This window comes from Impatiens glandulifera, chromosome 9 (genome assembly GCF_907164915.1).
Source record: "Impatiens glandulifera chromosome 9, dImpGla2.1, whole genome shotgun sequence".
NCBI classification, from domain to species: domain Eukaryota; kingdom Viridiplantae; phylum Streptophyta; class Magnoliopsida; order Ericales; family Balsaminaceae; genus Impatiens; species Impatiens glandulifera.
Window position 1 is genome coordinate 33391933 of NC_061870.1, and position 27924 is coordinate 33419856.

Consider the following 27924-nt stretch of genomic DNA (forward strand, 5'->3'; position numbering starts at 1 on the left):
TAATGTTTAGGAACAAATTCTATATTTGCCCATTTATTTCATATCAATGTTTAAATTTTACATTGAAGTTTTAAATAATAATGTTTTACAGAAAAACAAAAATATGAAAAATATCAGTGTAATAATTTAATAAAGCCAATTTATTATTGGGCCACAATAAAGCTGTTTGTTGTCATATTGTGAATTGTGGTCCACGTTTAGAGACTGGACAAACTATATATGGGCTTTAGCCCAACTTGTTTCAATATTTTATATTTTCAATTTATTTTTAATAATAAAAAATATCCCAATCATTTTTATTAAATTATAAGTAATATAAATAATATTGATTAACATGAAGTGTGATTGAATTACATACAATATTTTTAGGTAAAAATAAATTTTAAAAAGTTATTTTTTTATAAATTTTTATATCATGTTATACAAAATTATGAAATTTCTTTTACTAAATATATATATATATATATATATATATATAAACATTTCTCTCAACTATTATAATTATGTTTTTGTATTACACAAATAAATTAGTGTACACTGTTGTATGTTTTTATTTTTTATGTTTTTAAACTCATATTTATTTGTGACACAATAATGACTTATTTTTTTTATTTTATTTTTTTTTTTTTTGTCGGTCATCTCTTTTGACAATTTTTTATTTTTGTAAACATCGTTTTTAATATAAATATAAAAATACTCTTGTGAGTTAGTAAAATTCTTAAGTAGCTTCAATCAGTTAAATGAGCTAACATATTTTATTGGATTCGAGTTTGGATAGTAATTATTAAGTTTGAATTTAGTTCGAAAATGAAAAGTTAGATATATGTTGTTATATTTATTTTATTATAATTATAAATGTTTATTTAACTTTTTTTTAGCTTGTGTGCATTGTTACGCCTCATAGTCATCTTTATAATATAACAATGTTGTTTTTTTTTCTTAAAATAGTTAAAATTTCTTTAATTGGGAAAAACAAAAGTTATTACAAAGAAGGTTGAAAGAAAAGTTAAAGGGAAGAACATTATACTATGCTTAACAAGTTGTTAATGTCCCCATATTTTCACAAACAATCTATTTATTTATTTATTTATCAAATTACAAAGTAGACGCGCTAGATGATCAAGTTCACAAAACACAGATTGAGAATAAAATCTTTCGAAATCAATATTGGAAACTTCATCAACTAACTTTTGAAAAATTATTTTGGCTTAACAATGGGCAAGAGTTTTGTTTCCAATGTTCATTAATGAACTCAATACAAAAAAAAATGAGTGATTGAGAAGGATAATCCTTTTGTTCTCAAACTTTGCTTTATAAGTGAAACTTATTTTGATAATCAAAGTATTTGTCAATGTCCGAATGCCCTGCCTTTTCATAAACATGGAAGAATGTAGTTAAGTTTATATTTATTTAAATGTATTAGAGTGACAGAAAGAATGACATTAATTTAAATTTTGAGCACCCTTAAATTTTCAAGTGATATTTAGTATAAAATCTTGCTATAGATTTTGATAGCTAGTTTATATAATTATAGTAGAAAATCAGGCTCATTGATGGTCATGAATTCGACAATCTTGATTATTTTCTATAAAATATCTTATTTGATTGTGGTTGTTTTATAACTTATTTATTGTTTCTTCTAAAAAAAAATTGATTATATATTGACTAAATATTATTACACAGTTTTCCTTTCTACTTTATTTTTTAAAAGGGATTCTATCATTTTATTCTTTTAAGAATCATATTACTAGATTTAATTCTTAAATTTTCATTTAAATATTTTCCTATTATTTTTAGCAATGTTCCTACTTATAAAAAGAAGTCAAGACCATTATTTTTAAAAACTTTAAAAAGTATTTTATTAAAATATTTATATATATTTGATAAAAAAATCTTTATCAAAACTTTGTTTTAGAATATGCTCTAGATTTTGTTTTTATTAAAAACATATTTTAATTAAATACAAATAAAATAACTTTTATTTTAGTAATTTAAAATAATTATAATTTTAATGTGATTATGATAAATATTAATTTTAACACCTAAGGTCTTCATTCAATCAATAATAATAATTCAAAATGTCTTAATTTATTTTCATAGGTATTTAATAAGAGAATTTTGTATTTTTATTATGATTTGATTATATAGTTAAAAAACAAACAAGACCCTAATCATGTCACATTATTTGTTTCTTTCCTGTTTTTGCTAGAGGAAATGGAAATGGAAATTAAACTAAGCCGTGTCTCTTTTTTTTTTTTTTTAAATGTTTAGTTTCTCATTAAATAATAAACTTATTAAAGTAGTTTAAGACACTGAATATGAAAATAAATTTATTAAATATAACCAAAATTATTTACTGAATCAGAAAAAAAAAGTACGATTTGATTATTTAATTGAATTAAATTATATTATTAGTAAGATTTTAAATTTAAATTATATTATTAAATTTAGACTATTTATTTAATTAAAAGATAGTGTTTAAGAGAGACAAATATTCTATTCTTATTCTCTCTTAATATATTATATATATATTGGACAAAATGTAAAAAATTATCATTTGACAAAATTAAATATTATTCAAACAATTTTATTACAGTAATTTACAAATTTAGTAAAAAATCACTTTTTTATTTACTCTTAATTTTCATACTATATATAAACAAAATCATAATCTAGATACTGATAAAATAAATAAAATGAAAGGCTCATTTTTATCAAATTTATAATTATTTATTTATTCATAGAATTAAAAGAATTTCAAAAGTAAAATATATTTGTGTCATATTCACCCTAAATTTAAATTAATAGTGCATATCGGTCCTTAAACTTTTGCAAGAGTGAAAATATGGCCAAAGAAAGGCCTATTTACATTGTGCTGTTTGGCGGAATATATCCTTGTCCTCCTTCCTCTGCCACACTTTCTCTCTCCTGTCGTCACTCTCTCTCTCTCTTCTCTGAAACGGTTGCCCTTCATCAATGGCAGCTTTTCTTTTTCGTGTTCTTATTCTATGTGGTTTCTTGGCCGTTTCGTTAATCTCATCTTCACAAGCGCTCACATGCACATCTCAGAAATTCACAAACAACAAGCTCTATAATCACTGCAGCGATCTTACACAACTGTCATCTTATCTCCATTGGACTTACGATGCTTCCAAATCTTCTCTATCAATCGCCTTTGTCTCGTCTCCCTCAAAGACCGATGGATGGATTTCATGGGCCATTAATCCGACCTCTACTGGAATGGCAGGTTCTCAGACATTAGTCGCTTTCAAGGACTCAAACGGATCGATGGTGGTGAAGACGTATAATATAAGTTCGTACTCTTCGATTTTAGAGTCGAAGCTTTCCTTTGATGTGACGGATATGACCGCTGATTACTCAAACGGCCAGATGAGGATATTCGCGGCGATTACATTGCCGGAGAGTTTGGGAACGACGATTAATCAGGTCTGGCAGATTGGTCCGGCGGTTACGGACGGTTTTCCGGCGAAACATGACTTTTTAGCGCAAAATCTGGCTTCGAAGGGGACGCTGGATTTGTTGAATGGACAGAGTAATACTGCAAGCGGTACTGATTCGAGAACCAAAAGAAAAAATGTAAGTTTCTATCATTTGTAGAATTGTAGATGACTGTCTGTAGATTAAGGAACGGTTGTAATTCATCGTTGTTTAGAATAGATGGATGATCCGTAACGTAATATATGTTGTTTTGATCAGATCCACGGAATATTGAATGGTGTGAGTTGGGGAATCCTGTTTCCCGTAGGAGTGATTATCGCGAGATACTTAAGAACGTTTGAGTCTGCTGATCCGGCATGGTTTTACCTTCATGCTTCCTGCCAATTATCAGCCTACGCCATTGGTGTTGCAGGTTGGGTTACCGGACTGAAGCTCGGGAGTGAATCTGTAGGGGTGCAGTACTCTGATCATCGTAATCTTGGGATCACGCTGTTTAGTCTTGCGACGGTTCAGGTAATTGATTAATTGATTGATGAAAATGGATGATGATGATGATGATGATGATTTTTGATGAATGAAATGTGTGCAGATGTGTGCTTTGTTCTTGAGGCCTAAGAAGGAGCATAAGTTTCGATTATACTGGAATATTTATCATCACAGCATTGGATATACTATAATCGTTATCAGCATAATTAATATCTTAAAGGGTTTTCACATACTGAGTCCAGAAAAGATGTGGAAATCTGCTTACATTGCGGTGATATTAGCCATTGGAGGACTGGCAATTGTGTTAGAAGCTATTACTTGGATCATCGTCCTCAGGAGGAAGAAGACGAATTCAAAGTAGACTGCAGCCGGTACGTACTTAATTACTCATCATTTGTTGTACATCTGAAGAACCCTACCTATCTTCTTCTTCTTCTTCATTTCTATTTCTCTATTCCTGGTTCAATGCTCTTATACTTCTTGAAATTAGTATATATATATATATATATATATATATATATATATATATATATATATATATCTATATATATATATATATATATATATATATATATATATATATATATATATATATATATATATATATATATATATATATATATATATATTAATCTCTTCTTCTTCTTTCTTATGAACTAATTTAGATGTTCTTAATGTCTAATTTTGAATTCTACAATATATTTCGGAGATTTCTTAACATCTCGACTAATTTAGTTTCGGTGAATTCCCGGGCATCGTTTATACCATATTATAAACTTTTTTATTGAAAATTTTATGTTTTTATAGAGTATATAACAATGTAATGTAAATTAAAATTTTCATTTTTAATAAAAAAAAAATATATATTATAAACAATTCATATAAAAACTGGGAGAATTTTAAATAATGAACTGATATTGCAAATTCAATCAAAATAGAAATCCCAAACGAAATAATTCAATTTTAGAAAACATCTAAATATATTGCTTAAACAATTTCTCAACATGAATGCTAGTTACCTTAATTAAAATGTTCTACTATTTCTTAAATGTTCGTATGTAAGTAATTAGCGACTAGCTAACAGTTAATTAAGAAAGTTTAACCTATCAAATTCACCAACCTTAATTTAAATAAAGTCGTCCACGATGCTTTGTATTTTGTTGTTTTTAAGACTTCTTTTTGTCTTGATTGTATAGTACTTCTTTGTTTAATTGGAACTAAAATAATAAAATTCTTACATTCTTCATTTCATTTCCATATTTATTTATTTGATATTATGACTAGAAACTAACTACTAAACTAGCCTATGATATAATAGCATTTTTCTTTCCTTATAATGTAAATGGGATTTATCTTAAAAAGGGTATTATTATATATTATTGAAGTGCTAAAATAACAGGTAGAGCTTTATTATAGGTATTTATAAATAATAAATAAATTAGGTAGTAAAGCAACGTTGTTATAATAATAATAATAATAATGTTATATAGTTAAAGTTACAAGAAATTGTGGTAAAGATTGATTCGACTTTCTTTTTTTTAAAGGCACGCTGACTATGACCACTTACCCATCCTCCAATCTCTTCTTTGTAAAGTGATCGTATATATTTATTTTACCATTTTTTGTGTTGCACGTGAAATTAAATTAATCAAACCAGCATTTTAGAAGGATCTAATCATCTATCATTATAGTTGTAGAATAGTTGTTACGGTGTAATCATTGAATTCAACTATGTTTTTAGTAAATTTGTAATTATTGTAAAAAATATAGTATTTAATAAACTTGTATACATATATATATGTTTATTTGAATTTCATTTAAAAAAAAAGTGTAATGAGTTCCCATATAATGGCAACAGTGAAAATGATGGTGGTGTGACAAGTTGAAATCATCCACTCACATCCTAAATTAATGAACGAAATAAAGTTTGTTTTATTTTTATTTTAAATTAATCGTAATATTTAATTCCCTTCTAATTATATCACTAAATTTATTATTTAAAATATTAAATTATTCTTTATTAAAAATATATATTTTATTATTATATATTAATATATATTTTTTTTTAAATCACATTTTAAAAATGACTTGTCATTCAACCTTCTTTATTTATCAATTAACACCTCTAATCACTTTACATGTTTTTCATAATTGACGCATCCCCTCCTATCTCACTTTTAATTGTATAAAATTTGAGAAATGATTGGGAGATAGAATTTTAGTGACACGTAATTTGATTGATTGAAAAAATAACAAAGTTTTTCGTTCTTCTTACATTTTATTCTTTTTTTAATTAGTAATATAGTGACACATCATTCTCTACCATACCACTCCTCATAAAATTTATTTATGTTCTCATACTTAACAAAATAATTTTTTTTATTATTTTAAAAATACTAGAAAATGATAATGAAGGATAAATATGATAAAATAATAGGAGATATTTGACAATATTATATAACAATTTCCACCATTTTGTTACATAAAAAATTGAGATTAATATTGCAAAAAAAATGCTTTAAAAAATTAATTGTATGGGCTAACATAATATCATTAAAACAAACAAATTTACGATCAATCAAAGCAATATAGGTTTTCAAAAACCCACTAAACTTTCTCAGATGCAGCATTTTGATCGGCGGCATCAGCAACTAATTCTAGGGGTCGTTTGTTAACAACCTCATCAATTAGCCCAAATTCCTTGGCCTCTTCAGGAGTCATGAAATTATCTCTCTCCATACTCTTCTGGATTACTTCTATTGTTTGTCCAGTATGTTTTGAATACAATGCATTCAATGAATCCCACATCTTAGCCATTTGCTTCGCATGAATGGTAAGATCCATACACTGCCCATTGTACCCACCAGAAGGTTGATGAACCATAATCGATGCATTTGGGAGTGAACGTCTTCCTCCCTTTGTCCCTGCAGCCAGCAAGAGTGAGCCCATCGACATAGCTTGCCCCAAACACATCGTGTTTATGGGACATCGGATATACTGCATTGTGTCGTAGATAGCAAGACCTATATCATTTTATATAACAACAAAATAAGTAAGTAAAAAACATATGCTTAATGATAGTAATGGGTAATTTAGAAAAAAGCTAAAACAAGAACAAACCTGCTGTAACAACACCTCCTGGAGAATTCATATACATGTTGATTGGTTTGGACGGGTTCTCAGACTCGAGGAATAGAAGTTGCGCTACTACAACATTAGCCACATCATCGCAGATCTTCCCGTTGATGCAAATGATTCGTTCCTTTAAAAGGCCAGAGAAGATGTCATAAGTTCTCTCGCCTCTAGATGATTGTTCAATTACTATAGGAACCCTCTTGTAAGACCTTTCTGCCGCTGGAAAAGACACCACTCGTTCGGCCAGCATTTACAGCCAATTTATGGGTTATCCTGAATAGGCTTCGCATAACATCTGTGAAAGAATATGTATTTATCAAATAAGCTAAACTGTTAACAATACTTTAAACATCTTTCAGATCTAAATCGAGTAATCACGATACCATGATACCATAGAATGAAAGAAACAATGAGCTAAGAAGACAATTAATCGGCTTTAGAGTCATTAAGAAAGCTACATCCGGAAATTACAGAATGAAATCCAAAGTTAGAAAGAAGAGAAGACTTACATTTAATAATAGTTGAAGAAAAAGAATAGACAGTAGCTTCTTAGCCGCCGCGACCCGCAAAAGGGTGCTAATGAAGGCGAGCGATGGAGATCAAATGTGAGGGAGGAGAGGTTTTGCTAACCTTATTTTGCAAAATATAAGACATCTTATTCTAAATAATATCTTATAATATAATATAATTACAAAAATATATTTAATATATTATTTATTTATTACCTTTTACACTATTAAGTAATAATGAACCTTTATCGAGAAAAGAATTACGTGAAATGAATCAAATTGTGTACCTTTCAAATTTCCTTTCACACATTCTCAAACCCAATCATTTTAAATAAATTGTTTTCATTGAATAAACTATTACCACCTCCAAAACATAATAAATTTAGCAGAGAGTATTAATATGAATTACATTATATATTATATCATAATTTATGTATACAAATCAAATTTTTAGATTTAACACTTCAAAATTATATATAAAATTATTGAAATTAAAATAAGAGAAGTGATAGAGAGGGGAAATTTGGTAAGGGAATTTGGTGAGGGAATGACTTGGCATCACCTTCATTGGTTAGAAAATGTAAAAGTGGGAGGAAATAGATAAAAGAGACAAATTATTTAATTTTTTTAGCGAACAAGATTATGCCAAATCATTCACTCACCAAATTCCCTCACCTAATCATTTCTCTTTATTAATATAATCATTCCCTCACCAAATTTCCTCGCCTAATCATTTCTCTTTATTAATATATTCATTTCTCTTTATTAATATATGTATATTTATAATAGTAAAGTTTGGGCTTTTTTCTTAGACATTGTAACATAAAATAAAGGCCTTATATTAATATATGTATATTTATAATAGTAAAGTTTGGGCTTTTTTCTTAGACATTGTAACATAAAATAAAGGCCTTATAGCCAAGTCCATTCCCTATCTCTTGCTTATTAGAAACTTACAAGGATATACTTAGTATTATTACTAAATAGCACGTGTCAAAAAATATTATATATAATTTTTTCCAAAAAAAAATAGTTTCAATACCTTTAGCTTGAATAAAATATTTAGTAAAGTTTAATTTACTTCAGAAGATTTTATATCAACTCACTAAACAAAATTCAGGAAAATATCTTCTAAGATATCTCCACATTAATATGCAATATTAAATCCTCTTTTGTGTTGGTTTATTTTACCTATTTTCAACTAAATCATTTTACACTATATTTAAAATTACTTAGACTTTTAAAAATAGAATGTATATGTATTTATATGAAAAATAGAAAGAAAAACATGACGTTTTTGTATTTATGTCTCAAACATAAAATTATATATATAAAATTATATTGTACCTTTATTTATAATAATTTGTTTAGTTTTTTCCTTTTTTTTTTTAAATTTAAACATATTTTTAGAAAATTAATTTATTAATTAAAATATTATATATAAATTATTTTTGAAATAAAAATTTATTTTATTATTATAAATTAATAATTTTTAAGTTTTTATCCAAAAATATTTAAGAAGAAATGTCAATTTTATGTACAAATTTGAATAAAAATATCAAATTTGTCACTTAAGTTTTAAAATTTTATTTATATGAATTTAGTAAATGTGACATTTTTATTAACATATTTAATGACTAAAATTTTATATTATTTTTATAATCCAAATCATCCTCTACATAATGTAAAATATTGTATCAAATTTTAATTTTGTTAATGAAATTAAATTTATTGTTATTTTAATACTATGATTAATAGTTCTATATTTTTATTTATAATATATTATTAAAAAAATATATATATTTTTTAAAATTCATAATATATTGAGTCTCTAGTCGTAGGATTGAGAATAAAAACACATATATGATAATATCTATATATATCTAATAACGCTTAATTTAAAATGTTGGAGGTGTATCACACGCTCTCTCCACAATCATTAACAAATAAAATAAGGTAATTTCTCTTTCCTAATAATTATTTATCTTAATTATTTTTTCTCTCCAAATAATTATATATATATATAAATTTCTTTCCTAATATATATATTTCTCTCCCTTAATTTAATTATTAAGTCTTTTTTACTCTTTCTTACCATATAAATATTTATATTTTTTCGCATTAATAATATAAAATATTTTTTATCAATAATTTTATATTAAAATATATAATATTACATAACATATTTATTTTTATACTTAATAATAACAAAATATATATATATATAATGATGTTTAAATCAACATGCACACCATTAATCTACATATATATCTAATAACGCTTAATTTAAAATGTTGGAGGTGTATCACACGCTCTCTCCACAATCATTAACAAATAAAATAAGGTAATTTCTCTTTCCTAATAATTATTTATCTTAATTATTTTCTCTCTCCAAATAATTATATATATATATAAATTTCTTTCCTAATATATATATTTCTCTCCCTTAATTTAATTATTAAGTATTTTTTACTTTTCTTACCATATAAATATTTATATTTTTTGCATTAATAATATAAAATATTTTTTATCAATAATTTTATATTAAAATATATAATATTACATAACATATTTATTTTTATATTTAATAATAACAAAATATATATATATAATAATGTTTAAATCAACATGCACACCATTAATCTACGTTATTAATATATAATTCATATCATCAAATATTTGCTCTCTCCTCTCTCCTCTCTCCTTCTCTTTATTTCATAATTTCTCTTTCCTAATAATTATTTATCTTAATTATTTTCTCTTTCCTAATATATATATATATATATATATATATATATATATATATATATATATATATATATATATATATAAGTTTCTTTTTTAATATATATATATATATATATATATATATATATATATATATATTTCTCTCCCTTAATTTAGTTATTATATATTTTTTACTGTCTTTTACCATATAAATATTTATATTTTTTTTAGACTAATAATATAAAATATTTTTTTTATCAATAATGTTATATTAAAATATATGATATTACATAACATATTTATTTTTATATTTAATAATAACAATCTATATATATAATAATGTTTAAAGTCAACAAGCACCACCTTAATCCATATATAATTCATATCATCAAATATTTTTTCTCTCCTCTCTCCTCTTTTTTATTTCTTAATTAAATTTTGTTTTTTCCATTATTATATATATTATATATAATATACATTTCATTATCATATATTATCTAAAACATTATTTATATTATTATTAATTCAAGATATAAACAAAAAAAAAAATTGGTTATAAATGAATCTAACTTCATAATTTTTATATTTATTTTATTTATATATAAATATAAACATTTTTTTTTAATTTTTATAAATGCACCTACATTCATAATTTTATATTTATTGGTTACCTTATATTTTTATATATATATATATATTATATATTAGTTTTAATCATTAATTTTATATAAATATATTTTATCTTTTATCATACATTTTTTCACTCATTATATATATATATATATATATATATATATATATATATATATATATATATATATATATATATATATATATATAATATTTTTTTATGAGTATAAATAATTTTTATGTTAATATAAAAATTAACTAATTGATAATAAATATTAAATATAAAATATATATGCATACACAAAATAATAAAATTATTTCAACAATCATAAGTGGTCTAGCGGTTTAAGTGTACACATTTCATGCGGAAGACCAGGGTTCGAATCCCAATACATGCAAAATTTTAAACAAATCATAGACATCTGAAAGTGTGATGTTGGAATTAGTGGTTGATTTGACGAGCATTTAAATGTTTGAGTTCACGAGATGGAGGTTAGGTGGTTGGTATGACGAGCATTTGAAATTGTGAGGTCACGAGATGAAGGTCGGGTAGTGGGTGCTTTGTCGAGTGTGATGTCGGAATTAGTGGTTGGTTTGATGAACATTTAATAGTTTGAGGTCACGAGATGGAGGACGGGTGGTGGGTAGTTTGTCGAGTGTGAGGTTTGAATTAATGGTTGGTATGACGAGCATTTGAAATTGTGAGGTCACGAGATGGAGGTCGGGTGATGGGTGGTTTGTCGAGTGTGACGTCAGAATTAGTGGTTGGTTTGACGAGCATTTGAAAGTGTGAGGTCACGAGATGAATGCCGGATGGTGGTTAATGGTTGGTTGGTTTGACGTTGGATAAGAGTTTGTGATCAATTTGAGGATTGGTTGTTGAATTGTTGAAGTGAGAGTAAAAGAGAGGCTCACTAAGATTGGTGAGTGGTTTATTGAGGTATAGAGGCATATGAAAAAGTGTGAGTCACAAAATGATGGTCAATTGGAGGGTTATTGGTTGAGTTTGACGAGCATTTGAAAGTGTGAGGTCACAAGATGAAGGTCGGGTGATGGGTGGTTTGTCGAGTGTGAGGTTGAAATTAATGGTTGGTTTGACGAGTATTTGAAAGTGTGAGGTCACGAGATGAATGTTGGATAGTGGTTGGTTTGATGTTGGATAAGAAGTCTGTGATCAATTGGGGGATTGGTTGTTGATTTGTTAAAGTGGAAATAAAAAAAGGTTGAATAAGATTGGTGAGTGGTTTGTCGAGAGATGGAGTCATATGAAAAGTGTGAGTCATAATTAAGGTCGACTAAGATTGATGAGTGATTTGCCGAAGGGATAAAAATTGCATATAAAAAAATATGAGTCACAAGATGAGGGTCAATTGAGCGGTTAAGTGAGTGCCGAAGGGATACAATATAAGTTAATATTAAGTTTAAAATAAAACTTAATTTATCTAAAATATTTATAAATAAATAATATTTTATATATATTTTCATCCGTGCAAATGCACGGGATTCATGCTAGTTATATATAAGAATGATATCTCCTAAAAAAAACTAAAACCAACGTAAAAAAAACTTATAAGAATCATTATTTTTTCGAGAGATTGAGATCTTTAATTTCAAAATTTATGTTTTACTTTATAATATTTTCAATAAAATATATGTGAATTTTTTCTTTTTTCTCTTCATTAATTTTAACTTATTGTTTAAAATAATTAATTTTGGTGAGAGTGATACTTAATTAAATATATCATTTGAAATAATAGATTTAAACCCTTATTTTTCTACCATTAAAATGAAATGCATTCCAAGTACTATGAATATATGTAGGAATCTAACAGAACATTTGAAGCTAGGAAGAAGAAAGAGAGAAATAAATATATTGAACATAGATTACTCATCTTCATACTACCGTCACTACTCTGTTCATCACCGCTGCTGGGCGGCCACTGTGATGAACCGCCTGTGAGTGGGATCGGTGCCGGCGCCGGAGCCGGAGAACCTAACTCATTTGATGAAACATGGCTTAACAAATTGAGCGTACCATAAGCATCCAAATTCTCAGAACCAAAATCGTGCTGCATCGGCAATCCGTCAATGACGGTTGTACCTACCTGCCAAACGTGATTGATCGTCGTCAATTTCGCAGCCGGTAACACAAACTTGGCAAAGATCCGCATCGTCTGACCGGACTGTTCCCCGCTCAGATCGGATAATGGGAATTCGAGCTTACTAGATTGTATGAGGGAGGAGTAAGAAGTGATGTTGAAGGTCTTAACCGAGACTGACCCGTTGGAGTCTTTGAAGGCAATGAGCGACTGAGCACCGATCATTCCGGTCGATGTGGGGTTAATGGCCCATGATATCCAGCCATCGGGGCTGGCTAGTGGGGCGATGAAGGCGATGGATAACGAGTGATTGGAGTAGGTCCAATGGAGATGGGCGCCGAGAGTGGGAAGATTAACGCAATTTATGTAGACCCTGTTTTTGGAGAATTTCTGGGAAATGCATTTAACGCCGGCGAGATTAGAGAATGATAACGCCGCCGGTGTAATCAAAGAGAGGAACAGTAATGTAGATATGGCGGATAGGTGGAGAGTCAGAGATGAAGACGCCATTGTTGTTTGAAAGAGCAGAACAGAACAGAACAGAGATATTATATTATATGATATGATACGATACGAGAAATAATGTTTTAATTATTACAAGATACGGATATTAATTGTATAATTTGATCGTAACACTTCATTTTTACCCCTTTTGCTTATGAAATATATTTTATAGAACTATTATTTTTATTTCAAATTAATATATAATCTTAAAGATGATTTAATTGTTTTGAAAATACTTTTTTTTTCTTTGTAAATATTTAAATTATTTTTTTTTTTGTTAGAAATAATATTTACAGTTATTTTTTATACAAGTAGTTAGTTTTTATTATTTGAAATAAAGAGTTAAATATAAAAAAAATATAAATAATATCCAATAAATTTATAAAAAAATAATTAATTTAATTGAGAAATTCAAGAATTTTGCAATTAAGCAATGTAAAGTAGGTTTATTAATTATTTTAAACAATAGTTAAAACTGTCTTTTACAAAGGATTGATAAGCAATTTAAAAAAATAAATTTATGTAAATTGATCCATAATATTAATATGATCAAAATAATGAAAAAATCATATAAATTAAGGAATAATACATATTAGGGTTTAGAGTTTACAAATAAAAGGTAATAATTTAATTTTAGAAATAGGAAGATTTGTTTTTTAGAAATAGAAAGAATAAAATCTGTTAGGGAGATCGATTAAATATTCTAAAATCTTGTGGTATATATACTAATTTTATTTTATTTTCGGCTATAAAACAGTTTAACAGGTTAAATCCAATCCTATCTAATCGTTGATCCCATAATCTTCTTTGTTCGAAACCTTGGATTTCCAAAGTTCAATAGTTTGTTAATTGAGAGATGAGATCCATTGATGAAGAGATGATTGAAAGAAAGAAGAACCCTAGTCCTCCTCCATCCACACTTGTTGAACTTTGTGTAAAGAAAGCAATAGATGATCTTAAATATCTTGGGGACGTAGGAGAAACCGATATAAATATTCTAGATTCAATCCTATCTCATTGCACAATCCAACAGTTGGCGCACATCGAAGAATCAACCAAAGGAAGGGATCTTAGCCAAGTGACGAACAAACTATGGAAAAGATTCTATCAATCAGAGTTCAGTGTAGATAACGTCAATCTTGTTATTGAGAGAATGCGTGAGAATAATGTATCTTTTAAGTGGAAAATGTTGTACTATGCAAAGAAGAAGAAGGATATTGAAGATGCTCAAGAGAAGTCTTTCCAAAGAATGAAGGAACTTTACAAACAAGAAGATGAACGTAAACAGAAGAGACAAATCAAGATCTGTAACGAAGTTGCACCATCTAATAAAAGAAGTTTCTTTGGAGGATATGGTCCAAGCACAACTAACACCAAAAGCAACATATTGAAGAAGGCAAAAACACAACTTCTTAAAAGTCAAGAGGTGAAGAATTTAAAAGCTTTGAAGATGAATACTGTGCATAGGAATAATTGTCTTCCTATTAGAAAGCCACCTCTTATGAACCCTGGAAAGAGCTCTGCTGCTTCAAGTTCAAATCATGGTGGACCGACCAAGGGAAGAAGACTCTGCTGATATATAGAGTACTATTTCCTTTTGTAAGACTAGTTCAATTTTTGGTGTATTTTCAGCAAAGACTTGTGATGATTTAAGGATTGTTTCATTGTTTGTACTACTGGTGTTTCTTTAATTTTTTTATTTTATTTTATTTTAATGTTGAAAAATGAAGATGACCCAAATCTCATGATCTCCATTATAATCACGTAATGATAAAACATGCTCCATGTGTTTGAAATTCACAATGAAAAATTATAATAAACTCAATTCTTATAGAACCATATTGAACAAAATTTAATTAATTAATTGTTGGAAGTGATAAGTATATAATATATAAATATATGTATATAGCTGGTCTTAAAATGGTAAGAGTTTAATTTGAAAAAATAATAGATATATATTATTATTATTTATATACAATGAAGTATTTTATACTTAATTAATTTTAAAATTTTATATATTTAAATATAAAAATAATTAAAAAATAATAATAAATAAATAATATTACTAAAAATTATACTTAAAAAATTAATTATATTAATCAATTTATTTAAATAAAAAATAACTTTATTTTTTAATTTTTAAATATAAATTTGTTTGTTTAATTAAGAATAAAATCGTATAAATTTGTAAAATCAAAATTATTTATAAACTCGTAAAATCTTATTATCGTAAATTTAAAATTGTAAGAATTTATTTATTTAAGAGTTATTTAAAATTAGACTCGTTAACCTTACGTGAAATTGTAAAATCTTAAAATTTTAAGAGTTAACTCGAGATTTTAACCGTCTTACCCTGGAGTCCTGAACATATAATCTTTCAAATTTTGTAATCAATTATTTAAAAGGATTGATTTTTTTTTTTATTTTTTTAGAAAACAGGAAAGACATTTCCTCTCCATCCGGAGATTTTTGGGCAAGGGAGACTCTTTGGAAAAGTTTATACCACATGGATGATGAGGAAGAGCTTGTTTGATTTTGGGTTTCCTTAAATAAATAAATAAATAAAAATATTGGTTATTTGGATATTATATTAGAATTAATAATTAAAACAAAGAAAGAAAAGTCCTACATCAAACTAGGTGTATAATAAGGACATGTGTATTGTGTAATCGGTATTATTATATTATAACAACTTTAAGTTATGTATTGAATACATGTACACATTCCGGTTACATTTAAATTATATGCATGGCCATCCATGCTTTTTTTAAATCCTATTTAAACTTACCCCTACCACCTAACAAGCAATACTATTTAAGAGTTAAAGACCCCATTGTCATCAATTAAACCTCTCTTTTTGAACTAATTTTAGTTGTGCCAAATTATTAATTAGCTTTTGCACGTGGCTTTGTTAGTTGGTGCTTGGCACTGTCACTGAATTAATGTTAAAATTGGAAAATGTCCACAAATATATATATATATATATATATATATATATATATATATATATATATATATATCAAATTTTGTATCTGATAAAGTCAAAGAGTAAATATCCATCCTGACAGAAGTATTAAATTGAACAAACAAAAACAAAAATAACTGTTCGATCAAAGTCAAACCCATAATATTTTATTGTGCTTCTAGAAACCGTGTAACAACAGGAGCTTAGACCACCCCGTTAAGGTTTGACCCTGGCCACCTATAATTTATTGTTTTTGACTTTTACCATATTTTCTATAGTTTGGCACCGTTTTGCTTTAAATAATAAGAGTCACCAAAAGGATGAATGAATAAGCTTCCATAATAAGATTATAACTGAATATTGAGTTGGATGATAAAAACAAATTTAAGAGCTACCCTTGTTTACATATAACACAAAATATATTAAATAATTTTCTAAGTTAGATAAAAGGATATATTATTACATTGAAATGTGAATTATAGAGTTAATATAATCTATTATCCGATGATCCCGTTTAAGCAAAAACTGAATCAGAAAACGAAGAAAGGGTTAGCTTCATGATATCCTTTAAATTCGAGGATCTGATTACAATTGTCCGTCTTCTTAACATTTTCCAAAGATTTGTCGTTTTCGTCTTTGAATACTCCGTTGACGAACATCTCCACGTCTATTTCATTATTTCCATTTAAATCCTTATCGCATACCGGTGGTATATACGGTGGTCGCGAGATTTCCGATATTGATTTCCAATCTACACCCTTAAAGAAATCATGACCCTTGATTTCCTCTCCTGTTATCCTCTTACTCGGCTCTTTTTCTAGAAGCTTCCGTATTAAGTTACGTAGCGGCGTCTGTTCTCCGACGAGGTCCGGCGACTTGTTTAAAATCCGGTGAAAAGTCTCTTTTCTGTTTGATCCTTTGAACGGAGTAAATCCGTAGAGCATCTCGTGAAGGACAATGCCTAAACACCACCAGTCTACGGCGAATTCGTGCCCGTTTCCTTGTATGATTTCTGGAGGAATGTATTCCTCTGTTCCGACAAACGAGTTTGACTTCGCCGCCGTGGTAGAGCCAGAACTGTGTTCTGAACTCACTGAGTTGGAACAGAGCGTTTCCTCTGTCGGCAGGACGCCCGAATTCCAACATCTCGGAAGACAGAGCAATCGCTTGTTCTTCTTCTCCTCCTTGGATGGGTCTGGTTTGGTGGTGATTGGGAGATTTTGAGGGGATTTTGGTGGGGAGAGTTTTGTGGATAGATCGAAATCGACTAACATTAGATGACCATTTTCTTGAATTAATATGTTTTCTGGTTTTAAATCTCTGTATACGATCCCTAATCCATGAAGGTATTCCAGTGCTAGTACCAATTCAGCTGCGTAAAATCTGAAAAACAAAACAAAACAAAACAATAAACGTAAGATCGTGTAAGAAACAGCCAACACAGCAGGCAACATGCAAAGTGTTTAATTAATTAATTAATTACCTGATGGAATCATCGGAGAACATGTTTTCCGTTTGTTTCTTCCTGAGAGAATGTAGATCACGGCCAGGGCAGTAATCAATTGCATATCCGATGATCTGCTCTGTTTCGACAACACCTCGAAGTGTTGGCAAAAGTGGATGATGAAGACGACTCAATATTTCTCTTTCTATACATATTCTTTTGAAAACATAGTCGTCGTTTTTGCTGCGAGACACTGCTTTGTTCTCAACGGAAGCTTTGGAGATAACTTTTAAAGCAAGAAATTCTTTGTATGGAAATTCTGTTCGAACCAGGAAGACTACGCCCTTTGCCCCGCGGCCTAGAGGTGATATGATTTTCATGTTTTTGAGATCTAGAATGGGAACTTCGCGTAAACTGCTTCTTCCATCTTCGACCATGGCTTGGCGGCCAACTGACTGACAGCTGACTGACTTTGAAATCTCTGTTTTTGTTTACTTTATAAGATCTGTTGAAATGGGTTTGATGGTTTTTGCTCAACTCTCTGTCACTTATCTGTTTTCCATTTTTTACTTCTTCTCTCTCTAAAAGACAGCTTTTATATAGTGACGATACGTATCCATGAAGAAATGGTAAGAGCTACGTCAAACGCGGGAATATTAATGGGTTATTTGGATTTAATCACAATAATCAATTATTTATTCAAATTACAGAAATATACTTATAGATCAATAGCATAATATATTAATATGTAATTAATTACAGAAATATTTACCAATTATTTTCAAAACTTTGTTATAATTAAAAATGGTCAAACTGTGATTAATATTTTATTTTTATTTTATATCAAAAGATATAATTTAATTAATATAAAATTTGTATAAATAAAAGATGGATAAAAAAAATATTTTTTTAATAAATTGTAGATTATGCTATAAAGAAAAAAAAAATGACCATCTTTTATCAAATATATTTTATTTAAATTTTTGATAAAATAAAACAGTCGTCACTTATAGAGTTTTCGATGATTTCAATATTAAGAATAAAATATCAAGTCGGTCTTAAGGATATTAAAAATTATGAAGTCCGATAAAAACTGTCACAGAGAAAAGAAAACTAAAAATCCCGTTAAATAAAGATAATATAAAAATTTAGGTCACGACTTCAATTACAAGGTTGACTCGTAATAAACCGAATTCTTATAACATATTTTGAAAGAGTCTGCGTCACTAGAATATGTTGTTTGTTGAATCATAATTTTTACGTCAATTTTAATTATCATAAAAAAGATGAATTGAATTAATTTAAATATATACATATCCATTTAAGAATAAAAGTTGTTTTCTTATATTCTGAATATCCAATCTTCTTATAACTAATTATATCTTCTTTTTTCATTTTTTGTTTTCAGATATCACTGTTTATTTGATTTTATACTTTTACAAATTTAGGTATAATGTTTTATATTGTTTGATATATGAATATTGCATCTACTTGAAATAAAATTAAAAACACAAAAAAAGTGAATAATATAAGTAAATTAAATCTCATTAAAAACATTATAATTGAAATGGGATATAGATTATAGACCATTGAAAAATAACTGGGATAAAATAATATTAAACTTATAATACTTCATTCAAATAAAACAGAGTTAATGTAATAATAAAGAAAATAAAAACTTTGGTAAATATAAGTAATAAAATGAAATGATTAAGTTTAAATCAAGAAAATCAATTAAGATAGAGTATAATTTTAATTTTTTTCCGAGTTTAAATTAGTCTTATAACAAAATGAAACATTATTAAGGTCATAATTATCTTTTAATAAACAGAAGATAAAAATATTGGGGATAAATAATAGTGACGTAACTGCTGACGTATATAGGATGCCTACTTCTAGAAAGAGGAAATTGGAGTTGTTCCTGTCCTCAACGTTCAATAAAGTCTAAACCCTCCTTCCCAAGTTATCTTCAAAACGTGTTGATCTTAAAACGACACCATTTTCTTTCTATTTATTTTATTATTACACCAACAAATATTTATATATATTTTTTAAAACTTAAAATTATTCACTAAAAAAACACTTTAATCGGATTAAGAATTTTTTTAGAGTGCTGACTCTTTTTAGCAGGTTAAACACCTAACTCACAAACATACTTAACCAATTAATCTTCTTGACGGACTCAAACCCATTATTTCAAGAAGGCTGAAAATACCCTAAGACACTAGTCTAAAATAGAGATCAAACTAAGAGGGACTAGGGGGTAAGAAATATTTTTCATGGTAACACAACCATATTACTATTCACATTCTAAATACATTTAATTCTGAAATACTGATAAATTCATTTAATGTATTAGTGAATAGATTACTATAATATATCAATATTTAGATATTCACATTTTATTGCCGCTAGATTAAAATAGAGATCGACTAGGCCCGGACTAAAAGGTGGTAAGAAAGATTTTTCATGGTAACACAACCCTATTACTATTCACATTCTAAGTACATTTAATTCTGAAATACTGATTAATTCATTTAACGCATTAATGAGTAGGTCACTATAATATACCAATATTTAGGTATCAACCATCTTATTGCCCCTAGTCTAAAATATAGATTGGCTAAGAAATGATAACAAATATTTTTTATGTTAACACAACCCTATTACTATTCACATTCTAAGTACATTTAATTCTGAAATACTGATAAATTCATTTAATGCATTAAAGAGTAGGATATTTAGGTATCAACATCTTATTGCCTAGTCTAAAATAGAGATCAGACTAAGAGGCCCAGACTAAGAGGTGGTAAGAAAGATTTTTTATGGCAACACAACTATATTACTATTCACGTTTTATGTGCATTTAATTTCGAAATATTGATAAATTCATTTAATGCATTAATGTTTAGATGACTATAATATACCAATATTTAGATATAGTGTTTTTGAATAATGGTTTGTTGACTTTGTATATATTTTCTCAAAATAAAATGAGTTGTTGTATTAGCTTGAGGCCACATGAGTTCACCTATAACCTACTTTCACATTGTCAATTGGTGGGGGAGCTTTGTAACTTAATTTGGAGGATTGTCAAGTTTTTGTGGGTTATTTCCTAATTGATTAATTAATGTATTTTGAAAATTATAATTTTTTTTTGTTTGCTTATAATCTCAACAAATTTGTTACTTATCTGGTGAGTCGTCTTTTTCTTGAGAATTTAATGTGTTTGGTACTTAATTTGGTGGATTGTTAAGCTTTTGTGACTTATTTCACAATTCAATTGTATTTTGAAAGATCTTTATGCTTGTTTATAATCTCAACAAATTTGATACTTATTTAATGGATCATTTTCAACTAGATGAATAGAAGAATTTTTTTCTATATATATTTATTTATTATTGTCTACTCTTGTGTTCCATTGAGTGGATCATATATATATATGTTTAAATATTTCGATTTTCATTACAATTTTTCTCAATAAATAAATATGGCTCATGAGACTATGGCGGTGTTCCTAACCACTCCGGAAACAATGTCTATATAAAATATTGGGAATAAATGCTGTGTTTGTATCTTCTTCTTCTCAAGATTTTCAAATGATATTTTTGACATTTTTCTAATTTACCATAATTTATGTCACAACTGATTAACACTATTTTTATTTAAATTATTTTTCTCACCAATGGTCCAACAGTAGCATAGTGTGATGAATTAATGAAAATTAACACTAGATCACAAAAAAAAAACACATTTTTTTTTCAAGTTTCTATTTCATTGAATCATAGCCTCATAATAAAACACTAGTGAGTCCAAAAAAAAGTTGTATTTGTAAGATGTTTGTGAAACTGTAAGGCCTGTTAATAAGTTAAAAGGCCCAAAAGCCTGTTTACATAACACATGCCTTTTAACTTTGAAAATTATTTGAAACAAATGAAAAAGAACTTTTGAGTTTTGAAGATTAATTTAATTATTAATCAATTACCATATTGTATTTTTAAAAATGTATTTTAGATAATCAGTGTTTTTAAAATTATTATTAAATGTAAAATAAATCCAACTAGAATTAACTCAAATCCTTTATAATATTTTTTTAGAAACAAATGAATTAAGGAGATAATCAATTTCTTCAAAGTTCTAAGTTCTAGAAATGTTTTATATTAATATTTAAACATAAGACAAAATAATATCATTAACCTGACCTATACAGGTCTGTATGAATTGTTATTAATGAAGAAAAAACAATTTACATTTCTCAAATAAAGCATAAAAAACATTAAAATTAAATAAATGTAACAAAATTATTTATTTTTTTAAGTAATTCAACAAGTCAACGAATCTATTTAAAAAGAATATATTTATTTATTTATAAAATTGTTATAGACAACTAATAACATTTAAAAAATGTGGCATGTGTTTCCATTTTCTTTTCAGGTAAAGACTTTGTCATTAAACAATTATAATGAATTGATTTGAATAATAATTAAAAAAATTAGAATGATTGATAGAATTGAGATAAATAGATTAAACCAGGCCAGTCCTCTTCCCCACCTCTAGATTATCCTATCTATCTCTCCCCCATCCATCCATGGCGATTCGAGCCACAGTAGTTGATGTAGTTGAAATAAGTTACCGCTAGATGGACGCTGCACGTCGTTTCTCCATCCTTTCCTCTCACCTACGTCCGACTGCTCTCTTCCCACCGGCTTGCTCAGAAGATCCTTCATCTCCTAGCCTATGGCGTTCTAATTGTTCTTCAACTTCCTCCGTCAACGACGAAGACGGAGATCCAAAATATGGCTGCGTTTTCTGCAAGATCAGTCGCGGCGAGTCTCCTGCTCTCAAGGTATCTCATTATCACTTGCTGTTGTTGTAGTTAATCTAATTGGAGTTCACGAAACACGATAGGCTGAATTGTTGAGGAACTAATTGTTTTTAGTATTTGTATTATCAATTTGAATGCAATGGAATGGAATTGGAGATGAATTGTAACTAGTTGCTCTGGAGTATTCATTTACTTGACTTTGGTTTCATGCTGCAATTGAAATTTGTTTTCCACAGATTTACGAAGATGATATATGCTTCTGCATTTTGGACATTAATCCAGTGATCAATGGGTAAGGTACATTTATTTCACTAGCAGTCTTCTGTATATATTCTTTAATTGTTTTGATTAGTCTTCTTGTTATTAGTTAATCAATGAAGTTAGGAACCTGTTTTCTGTAGTCAATGATACATACCTACGCCACAACTAAATAGTTTATCTCTGGTTGGTTGGTCAGCGAAAGTGAATATGAACTACATAAAAGTATAAATATTGGAGAATTTCTGGTAGAGAACCATTATGCAACTTGCTGAGTACCATTGTCTTTTATGTAATGATCCAAAATGTTCTAGAAGAGGTTGAGTAGGAATCAACCAATAGGCAATATTATAGGTAGGCTGAAAATTTTACAGATTCTCCAGCTTGAGCTTTCCAAACATCACATTTTACAATTCTCAACTGCTGTTCTAAAATGTTCCCTAGTTCTATAACAGTTTAAGCCGTACTAATGTTTCTTGCTCGTTACCTGATTTAAAATGATATTTTGTTACTTTAAGCTCAATTTGCCGAGTCTTGCTGTTTATGGTTCATATATTGGAAGGAAGAATATTTGGTATCAAAAGGATTAATGGCGTCAGTTGATATAAAGTTCATATCCTTGTATAAGTAGGCTATGATCAGATTCAGGTGAAGGGTTAATATGCATTGATTTGTGTAGATGTTTTATTTATAGAGTGTATGAAGATAGATTTTCAAACTTTTCCATAATGTATTTTGTCTCTTGTCTACAATCTATTTAGAAAGTGTTTTATGCTTACCCTGTGTTTGCAGGCATTCTCTCATTATCCCAAAGTCACATTTTTCTTCCTTACAAGAAACTCCTCCACATGTATGTTCTTACTTTTGATATGAGTTATATTTTAGTGTACATAGTCAAATGTCTACTTCAAGTTCTCACTTTTCGCAGCTGTGTTATATCTTTTATGTTTTGCTCACTTGACCAAATAGGGTAATTTAAAGGGTGATATGTTCTTTTGATATGAATTATGTTTTATAGTCAGAATTCAGTGTTCTCACTTTTGGCAATTGTGCTATATACCACCTTTTCTCTCGTTTGATCTCTACAAGAGTGTGTTTACCTGATCAAATAGGGCAAAGTTTAGGGTTTATATTCTCAAATGGAAGATGGTTACAAACATTTCAGAAAATATCTTAATGAGAAAGATCTTTATCACAAAATTATAAAAAATTATCAATGCTCCACCCGCTTAGGTGGTAAAAGACCTGTCACACATTGATTTGGCTCAAAACTCATGTGGAAAAGATATTAATTCATGGAATTTGGAAAATCAATATGTTATGAATATCTTCCAAGTTGTGCTCATGCTGCCATACTTTTGATGTGATAACTGAAGGATATTCTTCTTATGATGAACTTTAATCAGTCATTAGTATTAATAATTTATGCTGGACGGAATGCTTGACATACCAAGCTTGAAGAATATGTCTTGCAGGTAATAGGTGCCATGTGCTCAAAGGTACCATTTATAAGCAGTGCGGTCATGAAAGCAACCGGATGTGGTATGTTAATAACCTTAGAAGAACCAAAAATCAAAATCAAAACTAAAGCTAAATTGTGTTGTTTTTCTGATAGTGTGATATTTTCTCATTACAAGTTTCAATTTCTCCCATGGTTAAAATAATATCCATGGTGCAGATTCATTTAATCTGTTGGTTAACAATGGTGCTGCATCAGGACAAGTGATATTTCATGTAAGATTCTGCAATAATTAAATGAATGCTCAATACGCTATGCTATGACGACATCTCTTTAATGTTTTTCGATCGTTTATTCCCTTCAGACTCATCTCCATATAATCCCTCGCAAAACACATGATTGCTTATGGACATCGGAGGTAGACATACTTAATTCTTAATCAGTCAAATACCATACGTATAATGTTAATGCAATTGCAAACAAGTGTACTACTTGATATGTTGAAATATTTGCAGAGCTTGAGAAGGCTTCCTCTAAAGCTAGGACAGGAGGCTTTGCGACTTCTTGAGGAAATCCGTAAAGAATTAAAACCGACAGCGCAGGAGGAAGAGAAAGAAAGGAACAAAGTTCTAGTAGCATCCTGACATGTTCCAAACGTTTGTGTTTTGTGTAAAATTGTTGTTTTATTAACTGTTTGTTTATTTTGCACCCCCATAATTGTGTTCTGTTTGTGTATGTGCTGGTGAGATAAAAAAAATGTTAAAAAATTTCATTTTTGTAAAATTAATAGTGTCTCCTTTCATATAGAAAGTTTTTTTTTTAAACCCCACTTCAACTCTTCTCAATGATAATAGTGTGTCTTTTCAGTTCAGTGTTTTTTTTTTTCAATCTGATAAATTTGACTAATTACTTTTTTTATACAGAATACATGGGCAATAATTATGTAAATATCTTATTTAACAAAAAAAATTTATTTTTATCTTGTAAAAACACTTCAAATAATAATTAAAATCTACTCTTCAAAACTTCAAATAAATGTCGCTCTTTAGTAATTAAATTTTACAGAAGGAAATAACATGAAAAATAAAATAAGAAAATAAATAATAAAAGGACAAGGATTCAAATTTCCCGGCATTACAGTTATTGAGAGATTTCCCTTTGACCTAAAAAAACCAGAAACTGTTTTGCTGTCGAGAAGGAGAAGGGAGAAGATAATAATGGCTCCGAAGTTGAGGACAAAAGGAGCGGAGAAACTGAAGGAAGAAGGTAACATTTACTTCCAGAAATGTAGATACGCAGCCGCCATTCACGCTTATACAGAGGTACGCTTAGATTTCAGCAAGTTAAATATATATGTTTTCTTCTTTGGCTTGAGATTTGTGACTATGATTTTCAGGCAATTGTTTTGTGCCCTAATGTTCCTGTTTACTGGACGAACCGTGCCTTATGTCATCGGAAGCAGAAGTAATGTATTTGTTAGCTTGTTGTTAACGTTAGACATCAATTTTCATTTGTGTTGTGTATTCTTTGGGCAGTGACTGGATGAAAGTTGAGGAGGATTGCAGGAGAGCCATCCAACTTGATCATGCTTCTGTGAAGGTTTGACTTGTTTGCATGCAATGCTATGGATTAAACCGATTTGGTTTTGTTTTTTGACCTAGTTCATAATGAACATAACAACAGGGACATTACATGCTAGGACTTGCATTGCTACAGACGCAGCAGTATGCTGAAGGAATCAAGAAATTGGAAAAGGTAATTAGCTGCTGCTGCTGCCTTATTGATTTGCTTGTGATGTTGATGTGATTAAGAATTTGTTTGATACAGGCTCTAGAGTTAGGGACGGGTGGAAATCCTACAAGCTATATTGTCGAGGAGATAAGAAAGGAGCTTTCGAAAGCGAAATACCTTGAATGGGAGCACGAATCTGCCAACCGTTTGTGGGAGCTGCAAACCTTAAAGTATGCCTTCTTAAACTATATCTTGAATGTGGACAATGATGGAGAATGTTGTTGATGGAATGATTTTATTCAGAGAATGCTGTGAATTGGCTCTTAAGGAGAGATACTTGCGAGAAGATAATGCTTTTGGAAAAGCTGAAAAGGAACAGCTGGAGGCTCTAGGAAAAGTATTCAATGGTGCAGCCAAAGTCGACATGCCCACAGAGGTGATTGTTTCTTGCTGATTGATGATGTTGATGATATTATTGATAATGTGGTTCAATTTCATTTTAAACAGGTGCCAGATTACCTATGTTGCAAAATAACGCTAGAACTATTTCGCGATCCTGTTATAAGTCCAAGTGGAGTTACATATGAGAGGGATATCATCCTTGACCATCTTCAAAAGGTTCCATCCATCTATTCTTGATGTCTTTTTGTTTGTTTTGATTAAGGATGATTAATGACTAACTAACTAACTAACAAAGTAGGTGGGTATGTTTGATCCCATGACAAGGGAACCGCTGAGTGAGTACCAGTTGGTCTCAAATTTAGCCATAAAAGAAGCTGTTGAAGCATTTCTAGACAAGCACCCCTGGGCGTATAGGTTCTCATGAATCATGATCATCAATTGAAGATTTCAATAATATGAAGAACAATTCGATCATTGTTTTTGTTGTGTGATTCAATATAGAAAAAACAGTATTGCAAAATAATGCTTTTGTTCAATGAAATCATCTTCTTTCTTTCTCTTGAGTTCAATTGATTTTACAAATTTCTGTTTTGTACAAATTAATAGCTAACTAACTCTAACTGGTAGTTAATATTTATTAATTTATTTGAAATCATATAAATACAAATCAGACCCTATCTCTATCAAATTTGAAATATTTTAAATGGTTTTATTTTGTTTTTATATCTGTTAATTTATTTCACAATATCTTGCAATTTAACCAATGGAATGAATTGAAAACTTGTCAAGTCTCAGTTCTACATGTTGTCTAAGATTTTTTAAACTTGTCAAGGTGAAATTGAAGTCAATTATAGACAACATTTAGAACATTGAGCAAAATCAAAGCTGAAATCAGATCAGAAAACGAAAATAAACAGATTGTTTTGACAATTTGATGAATTCCATGATTATGCTTTGAATTCATTGATTCATTGAACATGACTTGATGTGATGATTGCAATGTATGCTTTCTTCAGTTAAGTTGATTACCATGAGTATGGTCAGGTGATCAAATTGAATTGATGAAATTATGTTTGAGTTGCATGTTCAAGTGCTTCGAATTGATGACTCTAGTTCAATGATTGCGATAAATGTGCTTAACATGTTTAACTTTATTTCAATGATGATTATTTGGTTTTCATGATGATTGAATCTGTTATGCTTTGATGAGTTGACTCACTGATGATTTATTTGCCTCCTATATCCATTGAATATTCTTGATTGGTGTTATTGATTATCATTGCTCTTAATA

General features: G+C 28.5%; 5 protein-coding genes across 5 annotated transcripts; 4 read left to right on the plus strand and 1 right to left on the minus strand.

The window, feature by feature from the left end:
* The first annotated feature begins 2908 nt into the window (after nt 1–2908).
* LOC124914876 (cytochrome b561 and DOMON domain-containing protein At3g25290-like) lies at nt 2909–4436 on the plus strand. Its single transcript, XM_047455496.1, has 3 exons — nt 2909–3597; nt 3718–3972; nt 4049–4436. Exons 1-3 carry the CDS (start codon nt 2977–2979, stop codon nt 4304–4306), a joined length of 1134 nt encoding a protein of 377 aa, XP_047311452.1. The 5' UTR covers nt 2909–2976; the 3' UTR covers nt 4307–4436.
* Nucleotides 4437–14405: 9969 nt separating this feature from the next.
* Nucleotides 14406–15125, plus strand: LOC124916300. The gene has a single exon (XM_047457024.1). It carries the CDS (start codon nt 14406–14408, stop codon nt 15123–15125), a length of 720 nt encoding a protein of 239 aa, XP_047312980.1.
* Nucleotides 15126–16835: 1710 nt separating this feature from the next.
* LOC124913730 (serine/threonine-protein kinase OXI1-like) lies at nt 16836–18530 on the minus strand. Its single transcript, XM_047454146.1, has 2 exons — nt 17998–18530; nt 16836–17897 (listed from the first exon to the last, which is right to left on the minus strand). Exons 1-2 carry the CDS (start codon nt 18393–18395, stop codon nt 17045–17047), a joined length of 1251 nt encoding a protein of 416 aa, XP_047310102.1. The 5' UTR covers nt 18396–18530; the 3' UTR covers nt 16836–17044.
* A 3962-nt stretch (nt 18531–22492) lies between these two features.
* LOC124914473 (adenylylsulfatase HINT3) lies at nt 22493–25373 on the plus strand. The gene is made up of 7 exons (XM_047455030.1): nt 22493–22804; nt 23020–23075; nt 23834–23891; nt 24517–24583; nt 24720–24775; nt 24865–24918; nt 25016–25373. Exons 1-7 carry the CDS (start codon nt 22598–22600, stop codon nt 25142–25144), a joined length of 627 nt encoding a protein of 208 aa, XP_047310986.1. The 5' UTR covers nt 22493–22597; the 3' UTR covers nt 25145–25373.
* A 299-nt stretch (nt 25374–25672) lies between these two features.
* Nucleotides 25673–27194, plus strand: LOC124916621 (E3 ubiquitin-protein ligase CHIP). Its single transcript, XM_047457360.1, has 8 exons — nt 25673–25822; nt 25897–25964; nt 26036–26099; nt 26184–26255; nt 26328–26461; nt 26535–26667; nt 26739–26849; nt 26932–27194. Exons 1-8 carry the CDS (start codon nt 25718–25720, stop codon nt 27055–27057), a joined length of 813 nt encoding a protein of 270 aa, XP_047313316.1. The 5' UTR covers nt 25673–25717; the 3' UTR covers nt 27058–27194.
* Nucleotides 27195–27924: the final 730 nt, after the last annotated feature.